At 42.5% G+C, this 13,929-nt stretch overlaps 1 protein-coding gene across 1 annotated transcript; it reads left to right on the forward strand.

Moving 5' to 3' along the window:
• The first annotated feature begins 4,802 nt into the window (after positions 1 to 4,802).
• MALSU1 (mitochondrial assembly of ribosomal large subunit 1) lies at positions 4,803 to 13,928 on the forward strand. Its single transcript, XM_028119259.2, has 4 exons — positions 4,803 to 5,072; positions 6,458 to 6,636; positions 12,004 to 12,085; positions 13,387 to 13,928. Exons 1-4 carry the CDS (start codon positions 4,826 to 4,828, stop codon positions 13,563 to 13,565), a joined length of 687 nt encoding a protein of 228 aa, XP_027975060.1. The 5' UTR covers positions 4,803 to 4,825; the 3' UTR covers positions 13,566 to 13,928.
• The last annotated feature ends 1 nt before the right edge of the window (position 13,929 follows it).

A 13,929-nucleotide genomic window follows, 5' to 3' on the forward strand; every position in this document is an offset into this window, starting at 1 on the left:
CAACAGGTCAGAATAGAAGAAATCAGAGGCCAGTCAGAAATCGGGTTTTGACGGCAAGAGAACAGCCCAAGGTGTTGTTGGTGGGGAGTGGAGCTCTGATTTGCCTTTTGGGTCAGGAGGGCCACAGAGCTCCGCCGTCATTATGTAATACCACAGGAGAAAGCTCATTGACTCAGCAGGGGTGCGGGTTCTGGGGAGAAACGTGTCCTGTGGGTAACATCGTTGTCCGTGCCGTTAGGGACGCCAGAATCTGACTCCCAGCCGAGCTGAAATGCAGACTCAGGGACCTTGCTCCTTAGAAAGACAAAGTTGAGATACATGTGGAGAGTTGGGTCTGAAACCCCTTTCTCTGAAGAGTGTGTGTTGGCGGGGGGAGCGTTATCAAAACTGCTTCTCAGTGTGAAATGACCCACGTGTTTCTGAGGCTTCAGGCAAGGGTAAGATGTTCCATTCTCATCGAAGTAATTCCCAGCGGCAGTTTCTCATAATCTATGATTTCAGAGACAAGGTTTGTCAGCATTGTGTCTTTCATGTTAATTAACAAAAGGTTTTTGTTTCCGTTTGTTTGTTTTTACGATTTTCCTTCCTACCTGAAGTAAAGACTTGGGGGGGATGTTACCCATTAGTGGGGTCCACAGAAAAGCAAAATGTCCCCCACTTGAGAATGGGACCATCTGCTGTTAGGCTTGGATTTTGCTTTCAGTCTGTGCTGCTTTTGAAAGGCGGAATCAGAAGAGGATGATGGTTTGATAATCTCTGCCTTCAGGGGGCTGAGAACAGAGTGTTGAAGCAACTCGCTGAGGGATTTGGGAATTATGTATTAACCAGGGTCTGTGACTAAGAGGACTTCCTAAGATTCTGGACCCTAATAACATCCTGTTTGCTCTGTTTGCAGCAGTCAAAAGGCTCCCAAACTTGTTCCCTGGGGCTTCAGGGGAAGCTAGGAAGGTGGGAAGTTGCAGTCATAGAGGTGTGGGCAGCTAGCCCCAGCGACTGGGGAGAGGGTTAGGGTGCGACTGGTGGAGAGGACACCAGAGGAGCCTCAGGGACCTGCTTCGAAGAGAACACAGAGGAAGGAAGAACAGAGCAAGTTGGGACAGAGCAGAGCCCAGGGGTTAAACTAGAGAAAGGCTGAGCAAGCTTCCCTGATGTACCCACACTTGACTGTGGGGCACTTAACATCACGTCTGGCATATAATTGTTTAATAAATTAATGACTGAATTCATATAGTTTGGGGACTCAGGAGTTTATCAAGTCCAACCTTTGCTGAGTCTGTGCATCAGTTTCTTACACGTTTGTGTGTCCTAATCTGTAAACCCATGAACTTCCTTTTGGTTGCAAAGGAGCCTCAAATCCATATGTGGATCACACATTGTCTTTGGACAGAATAAACAACCATCTCCCACAGCAAATGGATGTAGATGCTAAACGTAATTCGATATAATTTTATTTAAAAGCATTGCTTAGCACACAGCAGCTTTTTGTCATGCGTGTGTGGAAAGAGCCACAATTTTTAAAACAAAAGCTCGTTAAAATTAAAAAGGTTGGGACCACTCCTTTCCAGCCTCAGCTAATGTTCCTCCCTCATTTAAGTTTCATCCTTTTCCCAGATTTCCACTCTTTGTACAGTTTCTGCCCTCAGGAAACCACACAGAGAGAAGGGCTAAGATTAAAATTGCCTCCCTTACAAAGCCCATTAGTTATACTCTAAGTATATTTCTGTTTAAAAATTCTTTTGTCCTGTTTGCAAACCTCCTAATCAGAAGAGGGGGAAATCCTTTTAAAGAGAAGAGAGGAGACGGATCTGGCTCCTGTGAAGTGTGTAGCACAGGTCCTGACTTGGGGGATGCTAGGTAGGTGGTTCTCGTGGCCTGCTTTGTTAACACCCGGGACTGCAAGTACCTGGCCCTGTCTCAGCCATTCAGCTGCACCCAGCAGGACATGCCCAAACGTCGTTGACAGATCTACAAGGAGCTGTGTCACTGCAAATTCACCGTGTGAGCCTCGTATCCCAGGCCTCAAGCCCATTCATTAATGGGCATGGTGACATGGGGGACACTTCCTTCCCAAGAAACTCCAGTTCCTTTCCTCTCTTTCCTCTTCCCACCCAATTTCCTTTGGTTTTTCATATTTAAATGTTTTAATTGATTTCTGTATTTTTTTTCTTTGAAAAAAAATAGAGAGGAGCAACAAGGGCTCATTATTTTATAATGCAAGGGTAAGGCACTGTCTTTCTTCACCTGAGCTCCCCACGGGGCACAGGGTCTGTGTTGCATGCTTTCTCAGATGTTTTGTGTTGGTCTGTCTGGCATGCTATTCATGGCTGTTGCAGAGGGAGTCCAACCTGAACAAGATGAACCACCGAACCTATGGCTTCAGGGCAAACCAGAGCACTGCCAGTGGCTTCTCCCATGAAGGACCATATGAGAGAGTAGGGGGGAGACGCCTTAATGTTTAAGGTAGGTCCTATGGAGTGAGTCTGAGTTCATCTTGTGAAAAGGTGGAGGAAGGGCACTCTAAGAAAATGGAATAGCATATGCAAAGCTCGGCATTGAAAGGTTATGGTGTGTTTGGAAAACAGCAAAAAGCAGACGGTGCTAAAATAATTTTAGTAGAATGCATAGCAGCATGAAGGGAGGAAAAAGTAGAGATGGATTGGTGACAGAGCTGATGGGGACTCAGACTGAGGAGGTGGGAATGAAGACAAGAAGTTGAATTTTTTTTTTAAGATTTTATTTATTTTTTGACAGAGACAGGGAGAGAGGGAACACAAGTGGGGGGAAGTGGGAGAGGGAGAAGCAGGCTTCCCGCTGAGCAGGGAGCCTGATGTGGGGCTTGATCCCAGGATCCTGGGACCATGACCTGAGCCCAAGTCAGACGCTTGACAACTGAGCCACCCAGGTGCCCCAAGAAGCTGAATTTTTAAAAAATCCTTTGGAGGTAGCATAAGCAGGATCTGACAATGGATTAGTTATTGCCAGGAGGTCCTGGAGTGAATGCAACCCAGAGTTTAGGATATGAGGATGATGATCCATTAAATGAGATGGCAAATACAGATGGTAAATCAGGTTTGGGATGTTCAGAGAAAAGGGTAGTAACATGGAGCTGATGGCAAAAGCTAGGAGAAACACACCAAATCCAAGCGTATGTTCTGGGAAATGGAAGTGAAGAGGATGAGACTTAACTTTTATCTGTAATACTGTATTCTTTTTTTTTTTTTAAGATTTGATTTATTTATTTGACAGAGAGAGACACAGCGAGAGAGGGAACACAAGCAGGGGGAGTGGGAGAGGGAGAAGCAGGCTTCCCGTGGAGCAGGGAGCCCGATGCGGGGCTCGATCCCATCATGACTGAGCCGAAGGCAGACGCTTAACGACTGAGCCACTCAGGCGCCCCTGTAATACTGTATTCTTCTTATTTTCAAAACTAACTCGTATTTGGGGTGGTACACACAGGTACTTATATTAGTTTCTGTAGTTTATAATTTCCCCAAAATTAGTGCTTGGAGTTTTTTTCTGTAAGAGAAATTAAATAATGTATCAAGAATTTGGAGTACCTACTGTGTGCTTGGTACTGTTCCAGACATTTGGGATATTTGCCCCCTTCTCCTGGTTTCTTGCTTTCAGAAATTACCAAGCTTGGATTTCAGAAATTGCTTCTAGTTTTGGCTTGGCCAGAGGCAAGTCACTTTTCTTCCCTGGGTCTCTTTCAGCTCTCAAATCCTATGGTTTAATAGTGTAACTGGACCTCAGCATTCTTTGTTCTCACAGAGGTGGGCCCCACAATGCAGGCTCTTGGCCTAAACAACACCATACAGAGAGTGTACACGAAGAAAGTTTCCCAAATGGTCCTTTACACCTCTACCTCCCGCCCCACCCCACCTCAGAATAACAGATTTTCTTCATGGGATTTCAAATTTGCAAGGGAATCTTGATAATTTTCTTGGTAATAGGCAATGAGTAGGAAATTTTATGTCCTAATTCCAGCAATTATTGCAGGATTTATAAGCATAATGGCCAAGAAAGAACTCTTGGGGCATTTTACAGTGCAGCTTACTAAGCTTATTTAAGTAGCACGGGTACAGGAGTCGGGGGTAGAAAGAGCAGCCCTTTTGCTGTATGAAGCTGGTCCTTAAACGCGTAATGCTCAAGGGGGAAGGGAGGGAGGGGACGTGCGGGGAGTATTCGATCCTACGTATCTTCTTCGAACTTCTTCTACTCATAAAACTAATTTCACAAGATTTCTTCGGTGCTTATCATTCAGCTAGATATTAACTCTTGGTGAGAAGTATAGGCAGTGATGAGACCCTTTAAGAATGTAGCAGCCAGTACTATTTGATCCTTATCAGAACTGTGCAGGCTGTAAGTCAGCCTTTTGGGCTAAAGGTGAACATTTTTTGCTTCTATCCCTCATCGTAATCAACAGCAGCAACTTCCATACATTCAGGACCAGCTCTTTTAGGTTCTGTGGAGACCAGTTCAAAACAAACCAAACTGCTTTCGTGCAGTTTACATTCCAGTGGAGGAAGACATTTAGAGAAGAGAGTGAACACCTTAGCGCACTGCACCACGACGTAGGGCAAAGCAAGGGGTGGGCAGTCAAATACTAGCCCACCGCCTCCTACAGAACCTAAACCCAAATCAGCCCTTCCGGGTCACCGCCCGGCCCTCAGGCCTTCAGACTCCGCCCACCTCCGGGCTCTGGCCCCGCCCACGCCCCTCACGACAATTTTCTAGGCCTTGACGCGTTGGCCTGGCCAATGGAAAGCCGACCTGCTCGGGTTCCATTAAGGCCCGCCCCGTGAGTCGTCGCTCGCCGAAGCCGATGGGCTCCGGAGGCTGTGTGGCGTGGCGGCTCGTGTCGCTGCTGTGGCGTGGGGCCCTATTCCCGGGAGCGGGGCCCTCGGTGGGCCCCGGGCCGCGGCTTGGGCTGCTGGCTGCGGGGCGGCTTAAGGCGGGACCGGCGCTGGGTCTGGCCTGCCTGACACCGGACCGCGCGCGCGGTCTGCATGGCGGACCGGGCCTGGAGGAGAGGGCAGCCGGCCAGGGGCGCCCGGATTCAGGCACAGCAGGTACGGGCCTGGAGGAGGGCGGTGGCGGCGGCGGCCGCCCCTCCGGGCAGCCGGGAGCCGGGTCTCAGTCGAGGAGCCTCTGAGTTCCCCTATTAATGCATTTTCTCTTGGAGTCAGCAAAGCTCCTACAGCTCAGGAGCTGGAAGGGACTTCAAAGATGTTGGCCCCAACTTAAACTGACGTCTCCAAAACCCCAGACGTCCGAATGGCCGCACCGGACCCTTGGCATCACAGCCTCACTGTCCTCAGCTCCCTTCATACTCTTCCTAGCGTCCCGAGAAGTGGACTTGGCAAAAGTGTGAGGGTGTGAGGATTTTGAGGAAGAGCTAGGGCTGGAGTCCAAGAGGTGCATAATAAGCGCTAGTGGGAGACGGGGTCAATTGAAGGTCCTCTAATTATTGCAAGTTTTTAGAAATTTGAGAGATTGTAAACAGATGTCATCTGTGAAAGGTTGGGGTGTGAGAGGGAGAGGTCTTAGTGGACTTAGCCAACGGGTTCTTGGGAATCAGTTTTAGAACGTAGGAGAGCTACAATTTACAGGTTCTAATACTCCAAGGTAAAGAACAGAATATGCAAATCTCTACAGAAAAAAAGAAAGTTAAGTTTTCACAGATAACAGTTGCTACATAACCCAAATGGCTTTATAAGAAAACCTTGAGGATTCAAAATGAAAATCACTGTTAAAGTTTAACTCTCACTGTTAAAGTTTTAGCTCTCCCCAAGGTTGGCTTGGGGCCTGCTCATTTATTCTGCTAGGCCTAATCTTCTTCATCTCTCAAGTGTTAAGATTGTGGACCAGACACTACCTAAGAGCCTTTTCAGGTCAACTACAACTACAGTTGTAGTTCTGTGTATGTTCGAGATGTGTCACTCATTTCCTCAGGTATTAGTAAACAGAAAGCCATTTGTTGTGGATGTATGGTTTTACTTGCATGTGGTAATAGCAAAGGATGTATGGTGGCTCTGTGTAACCTGAACATTCACTCTTCCCATAAAAGTTGAGTGATGCTGTATGAAACCACTGCCCAGGTTTAGCTTCCAGGAGGTCTGGACACTGCTGTCCTTCAAAACATTTAGATTCTAAACACCTTCATGGAGGAGCAGTTGTTTTTTTTTTTTTAAAGATTTTATTTATTTGAGAGAGAGAGAGCACATGAGAGGGGGGAGGGTCAGAGGGAGAAGCAGACTCCCTGCTGAGCAGGGAGCCCGATGTGGGACTCGATCCCGGGACTCCAGGATCATGACCTGAGCCAAAGGCAGTCGCTTAACCAACTGAGCCACCCAGGCGCCCTGGAGGAGCAGTTTCATTGTTAGCTGCTGCATCTGGATGCATACAGAATCTTCTGCTTGGCCACCTGACACAAGTGAATCTTTGTGCATTTCAGATCATACTGGTCCCAAGTTTGACATCGATATGCTGGTTTCACTTCTGAGGCAAGAAAATGCAAGAGACATTTGTGTGATCAAGGTTCCTCCAGAACTGAAATATACAGATTACTTTGTGATTGGTAGCGGAACTTCCACCCGACACTTGCATGCGATGGCCTACTACATTGTGAAAATGGTAGGATGCTTTCTCTTCTCTTCGGAATCATTAATAGACGAGTGTCAGTGCATCATGCTGAGGAGCAGCACTTAAAAAGTGCATGATGTAAGAAGCCCAGATTCTCAGTATTTGCATGTGTTTGATGTTCGTTGATAGTGAAAGTTATGGGGACAAATGAGTCAGGATATTTCTAATTCTTGTCTCTTGTGGTCATTGAGTGAATGAATGAATAAATGAATGAATAAAAAATATAAATAAAAATATAAAAATAAATAATTTGAGGCAGGCTAGAAGACAGTATAACCCAAAGGAATTTCTAGAGCAGCACTGTTCATTGTGGTAGCTACTAGCCACATGTGACTAATTATAAAATAAAAATTCAGTTCTACAGTTGTACTAGCCATATTTCAGGTACTGAGTGGCCACATGTGGCTAATGGCTACCATATTGTACAGCACAACTATAAAACGTTTCCATAATTGCAGAAAGTTCTATTGGACCGTGTTGGCCTGTAGTTTAATTCAAATGTTTGAATGTGTCCAGTGTTTCCAAGCACTGTGCTGGGTATTGGAAGGATGGAAAAGATCTAGTCCTCACCCTCCGAATTCATAGGTCCAGTTGAGGAAAGGGAAGGCAGTTCATTTTCTAATTAGACTGAATAGGAATCAGAGTGAGGAATATACTTGGAGGCCTTTAGCTGATTCTGATAACACTCTAAAGGGGAGCATGACCTCTCTCAGCTAGTAGAAAATTGGTCAGACAGTTAAGACCAAAACAAAGTTAGGTTTGCCTAGAGAAGGGTGGTAAAATAAGAAGGGGACTGAAAACAGAACCCTGGTGCAATATGGCAAAGCAAAGGAAGATTCCAAAAAGTAGTTGGAGAGACAGAAAGAGAACCAAGAGGGCATAGAGTTATAAGTTATAAGACGGGGTTGCAGGATCTCTGTTAGATGTTCTAGTGGGACAGAGTAAGATGAAGACTTAGACGTGACCATTGCACTTGCAGATATAAAAGGAATGGGAGGTTTTCCATTTTAACCATTTAACCATTTTTAAAAGTGTGCAGTTAAGTGGCATTAGTTACATTCACATCATTGTGCAGTCATTTACCACCATCCATCTCCAGAATGTTTTTCGTCTTGCAAAACTGAAATTCTGTACACATTGAACAGTAATTTTCCATTCTCCTTCTCTATCCTGGCAACCACCATTCTGCTTTCTGTCTCTCTGAATTCAACTACTCTAAGTACCTCATGTGAGTAGAATCATACCCTATTTATCATTTATGACTGGCTTATTTCACTTAGCATAATGTTTTCAGAGTTCATCCATGTTGTGGCTTGTGTTGGAATTTCATCTTTTGAAGGCTGAGCATTTTATTGTATGTATAGATCACATTGTATCAATTCATCCATTGATTTTCATTTGGGTTGCTTCCACCTTTTGGAGATTGTGAATATTGCTGCTATAAACGTGAGTGTAGAAATGTCTATTCATGTCCCTGCTTTTAATTTTAGGATTGGAATTGCTGGATCGTGATAATTCTGCTTTTAATTTTTTGAGGAACCACCATGCTCTTTTCCTTAGTGGCCACACCACTTTACATTCCCACCAGCAGTTCACAAGGGTTCCAGTTTCTCTGTATCTTTGCCAACACTTCTTATTTTCTGGGTTTTTGATCACAGTAATCCTAATGGGTGGAAGTGGCATCTCATTGTGGTTTTGATTTGCACTTCCCTGATTAGTGATGTTGAGCATCCTCTTACATGTTACTGGCCGTTTGTATGTCTTTGGGAAAAAGCCTAATGAAGTCTTTTGTCTATGTTTTAATCAGGTGGTTTTTTTTTGTTGTTGTGAAGTTGTAGGAGTTCCGTATATATTCTGGATATTAATCCCAAAACAAGTATGTGATTTACAAATATTTTCTTTCATTCTTTAGGTTGTCTATTGGTAGTGTCCTTGGATGCACAAAAGCTTTTAATTATGATAAAGTCCAGTTTATCTGTTGTTGTTCCTGTGCCTTTGGTGTCATATCCAAGCAGTCATTGCCAAATGCAAGTGTCATGTGTCAGGAAGCCTTTCCACTGTGTTTTCTGCTAAAAATTTTAGGTGATATGTTTAGGTCTTTGATTGGTTTTAAGTTAGTTCTTGTACATGGTGTAAAGTACGGGTCCAGCTTTGTTGTGTTGCACGGAGATGTGTAGTTTTCCCTGCTCCCTTTGTTGAAAAGGCCGCCCTTTTCCCATTGAATGAACTTGGCACCCCTGTTGAAAATCATGATTGTATGGGCTTTCTTTTATTCCATTGGTGTCCCTTGCTCACTGGTTTTGTTTTTAAGATTTTATTTATTTATTAGAGCACAAGCAGAGGGTGGGTGGGGCAGAGGGAGAAGCAGGCTCCTCACTGAGCGGGGAGCCTGAGGTGGGGCTTGATCCCAGGACCCCTGGATCATTATTTGAGCCTAAAGCAGATGCTTAACCAACTGAGCCACCCAGGTGCCCCACCCTTTTTTAAAAGATTTTTATTTGAGAGAGTACACAGGTGGGTGGGTGGGCGAGGGAATCTCAAGCCAACTCTGCGCTGAGTGTGTGGCCTGTCACGTGGCACAGTCTCGCGACTCTGAGATGAGATGATCCGCGCTGAAACCAAGAGTTGGATGCTTAACTGACTGAGCCACCCAGGTGTCCTGCTTGCTCACTGTTGTGATTATGAAAGCTCTGTAGTTAGTTTTGAAATCAGTAAGTTGAGAGCTCCAACTGTGTTCTAACTTTTCAAGGTTGTTTTTGGCTTTTTGGGGTCCTTTTAGATTACATATAAATATTAGGATGGAATTTTCTACTTTTGCTAAAAAAGTCTTTGGGATTTTGGTAGGGATTGCATTGAATTAGCTTTGGGTAGTACTGACATTTTACCAACGTTAGGTTTTCCAGTCCCTGAATACAGAGTGTCTGTTTGTTGATGTCGTCTTTAATTTCTTTAGCAACATCTTGTAGTTTTCAGTGTACAAGTCTTTTTGTCTCCATGGTTAAATTTATTGGTAAGTATTTTATTCTTTATGATTCCATTGTAAATGAAATTGTTAATTTCCTTTTCAGGTTGTTGATTAGGTAGTGTATAGAAACACAGCTGATTGGGCATGTTAATTTTGTATCAACTTTGCTGAATTCATTTATTTTAACATGTGATTTTGTGGAATCTTTGGGGTTTTATACATATAAGTCATGTTGTCTGTAAACCATGATAATTTTATTTCCTTTCCAATTTGGTTACCTTTTTTTTCCCCCGTCCCTTGCTCTAATTTCTCTGGCCAGAACTTCCAGCACCGTGTTGAATAGAAGTGGCAAAAGTGGGCATTCTTGGCTTGTTCCTGACCTTAGAGGAAAAACTTTCAATCTTTCACCATTGAGTAGGATAATAGCTGTAGGCTTTTCATGTATGACCTTTATTATCTTGAGTTTTATCTTTTATCTTTTTATCTTTTAGTTTGTTGAGTAATTTTTATCATGAAAGGGTGTTGAATTTTGTAAAATACTTTTCTGCATAAATCTGAGATGATCCTGTGGCTTTTTTCATTTTGTTGATGTGGTTTATTATATTGATTGATTTTCATGTGGAACCATCCTTCCTTTCCAGGAATAAATCCCAGTCATGATATATAATCCTCTTAATATGCTGTTGAACTGGGCTTGCTAGTAATTTATTGAGGATTTTTGCATCAGTGTTCCTCAAGGATAATGGTCTGTAGTTTTTTTTTCTTTTTTGTGGTGTCTTTTGGCCTTGGTTTCAGGATAATGGTGGTTTCATAGAATGAGTTATGAAGTGTTGCCGTTTCAATTTTTTGGAAGAGTTTGGGAAGAATTTGTGTTAGCTTTTGTTTAAATGGTGGAATTCACAGTGAAACCATCTGGTCAGGGCTTTTCTTTGTTGGGAGATTGTTTTTTTCTTTTTTTTCTTCTTTCTTTCTTTTTTAATTGAGATATAATAGTGTTTGGAGGTTTTCAATTTCATCCCAATTCAATCTTGGTAAGTTGTGTGTTTGTAGGAATTTGTCCATTTTGTCTAAATTACCCAGTTAGCTGATGTGTGGTTGTTCATAGCACTCATAATGCTTTTAAGAAGTCATGTCCCCTTGCTTATTTCTGATTTTATTCAGGTCTTCCGTTTTCTCTTAGTCAGCCTAGCTAAAGATTTGTCAGTTTTGTTTATCTTTTTCAAGGCCCAAATCTTGGTTTCATGGGTTTTTATCAGTTTTGGTTTTCTGTAATCTTTTGTTTCCTTCCTTCTGCGAGCTTTAATTTGTTCTTCATTTCCTAGTTCTCTAAGGTGTAAATTTAGGTGGTTGATTTGGGAACTTTTTTTTTTTCATGGAAGCTTTTATAACTATAAATTTCCCTCTTAACACTACTTGCTCTGTATCCCATTAAGTTTTGGTATCATTTGTCTGAAGATATTTTCTGCTTTCCCTTGTGATATCTTCGACTCATTGTTTTTATGACTTTTTGGTTTTGGTTTTCCTTCTGATTTCTAGTTTCATTTCATTGTGATCAGAAAATACACTTTGCAATTTCAGTCTTTTTAAATTTATTGAGAGTTATTTTACAGCCTACATATGATCTTTCCTGGGGAATGTTACATGTGCACTTTAGGAAAATGTGTATTCTGCTTTTGGGTGGAATGTTCTATTAATGTCTGGTAGCTTCATTTAGCCTGTAGTGTTGTTCAAATCATCTATTTCCTTATTGATCTTGTCTGGTTTTTTTATCCATTATTGAAAATGAAGTATTAAGTCTTCTATATTGTTGTGTTGTCATCTGTTTCTCCCTTCAGTTCTGTCAGTGTTTGTTTCCATATGTTTAGGAGTCCTGATTTTTGGTGCATATGTTTGTAATCATTATATCATCTGGGGTATTTGACCCTATTATCACTGTATTAGTATCCTTGTCTCTTGTAATAGTTTTTGACTTAAAGTCTATTTGTCTGATATTAGTATATCTGTTGTTTTGGACCATTCCTAAGACCCGTTGGGAATAGAGACATGGGATAATAAAATCCCATGAATATTGTCCTGAAGGTTGTTGGTGTAGATGAGGACCAGATGTTAGAGTGAGCTTGGTCCTCTCTCCTCAGAGACACCTTGGTGGATATGAGTAGGATGGCCCTTTCAGAAGGGTTTGGGCAGGAGGATTCAGTAGAGAGAGGATAGGAGGTAGGTAGGATTTAGGGGGGGAAATAGTGTCCTCAACATTTATTATGGGGTGTAGTTAATTTGAGAACTAGCCTGCTCATTCCTCTTAAGATCAAGAAAAATACCCCCACAGACCATCCTCAGTGAGAACAGAGACTTCCTCCATCCCCCCGCCTAATATATAATCTGGCTTTTTTCAGTATAAATACCTGAAATGTACAAGTGAGCCTCATGTTAAGATTGAAGGGAAGGACACTGATGACTGGCTCTGCGTGGACTTTGGTAAGTTATTTTGACATATTTTACAGATATTTGTTTTGTCCTAATCTGGAACTATTTTCAGTTGCAAAAGGATTTGAGATTCAGATTGCTTTTTTTCATGTGAAATTTTTATTATTTGTTTACAGTAAGTTTTAATTATAACCCAAGAGGTCTTACTAGCATGTGAAATCCTCACCTAATGTGATATGTATATAACTAGCCATGCAGGTCAGAAAGATGGTGGAGAGCAGAGTGGATAACATGGTAGAGATGGGAGAGGTCCCACAGTGGTGGTAGAAGGCTTGGGGTGTACATAACATTGGCCCAGAATGACTCTGATGAGTTGAAGGTTAAAGGGCATTCCAGGTAATGAGAAGGATAAGAGCAGAGGACTGGAATTTTGAAAAGACCTAATAAATTTGGGTATTAATATATACATAGTTTCAGAGTATCTCCCCCACAAGATACTTACTAAAAAGGGAAAAACAGTAATTGTTAAGAACTGTGAAGGGTCTGAGATTTTATAACAAGTTAGCTGCCCAGTTTCATGGGTATTGGTCAGAGACTCCAAGCTATTCCTGGGTTAGAGATGGCCAGTTTTATTACTCATCACAGTAACAGTAGCAGCATTTTTTTTCCCACCCGCTTCCCTGAGCCCCCATTTCTAATAGATAGAGAAACACAGGGCCAGATGACATCTGCAGACAAAGTTCTAAGAGAGGAACCCTGTTTCTAATGGGCAGGAAAGAGACCCACATTTGCTGTGGTGGAAGACACTTTTTCTGCTAAGGCTGAGGACCACGTGATTCAGGTGGGAGTGGGGAAATACAGCCTGTGCATTGTAGGATGTTTAGTAGTCTCCCTTCTCTTCTCCAGCCCCATTTGTGAAAATCAAAAATGTCCTGAGAACCACTGCTATAAGTAAACCTGTCCTTTGCTCTGGAGGGAGATGGCCTCTGAGACTGTTCACTACACGGTCATCCTTGAAAAGATAGTCTAGAACAAAAGGCAATCCATGCTTTGCTCATAGGATATGCAGAAATGTGATACCCATGGAGCGTGAAGTTAACATCACCAGGAATGTTACATCTTGCTCCATGTACCTCCTGTATGATGCACTTAGAAAAGCAGAACGTCATTTCTGTGGTATTTTTGTAGGCACGGTATCCATAATTTGCATTTCTAGTAAATCCCCAGGTAATCCTAATCTGGGGTCCATACTTTGACAACCACTGTTCTATCACAGAGGCTTGAAAAGCACAAAAATAAAAGCTAATGAACTGCTTCTTTATTTTTAATTCTTATCTGTCCTTGATTGATAGGCAGCATGGTGATTCACTTGATGCTTCCAGAAACCAGAGAAACCTATGAATTAGAGAAATTATGGACCCTGCGTTCTTATGATGACCAGTTAGCACAGATAGCACCTGAGACTTTACCTGAAGACTTCATTCTCGGAATAGAAGACACTTCATCCCCGACTCCGGTGGAGTTCAAATGAGAATAAAAGGATATGAATTGTTTCAGTCATTATCAGATTTGGATTGGGTTACTTCTTAAAAATACAGCTCTGAAACTCCACCTGATTGGTCAGGTTGTTGTCAAAACAAGCCTTATCTGTGGGCACTCATGCTAAATGAATGTGGAAATTGTAGGTAAGTGAGCTGATTGTCACGCCAAGAATCAGTACACTTAAACTAAAATTTTAATATAGTTTTTATTCCTGAGATCCCAGCAGGATTTCCCAGAGTTAACATTGGCCCCTGTACTCTGCCCACAGTTCGATTTTGCCTGAGTGTAAATCTTATTCTGTAGAATGGAATAGTCGTTTTTTTTTTTAAATAAAGCAAAAAACACATAACCAC

Source organism: Eumetopias jubatus, unplaced genomic scaffold (genome assembly GCF_037043125.1).
Source record: "Eumetopias jubatus isolate StellerSeaLion01/CBP00866 unplaced genomic scaffold, mEumJub1_p1.0 scaffold_14, whole genome shotgun sequence".
In the NCBI taxonomy this organism is placed as follows: Eukaryota; Metazoa; Chordata; class Mammalia; order Carnivora; family Otariidae; genus Eumetopias; species Eumetopias jubatus.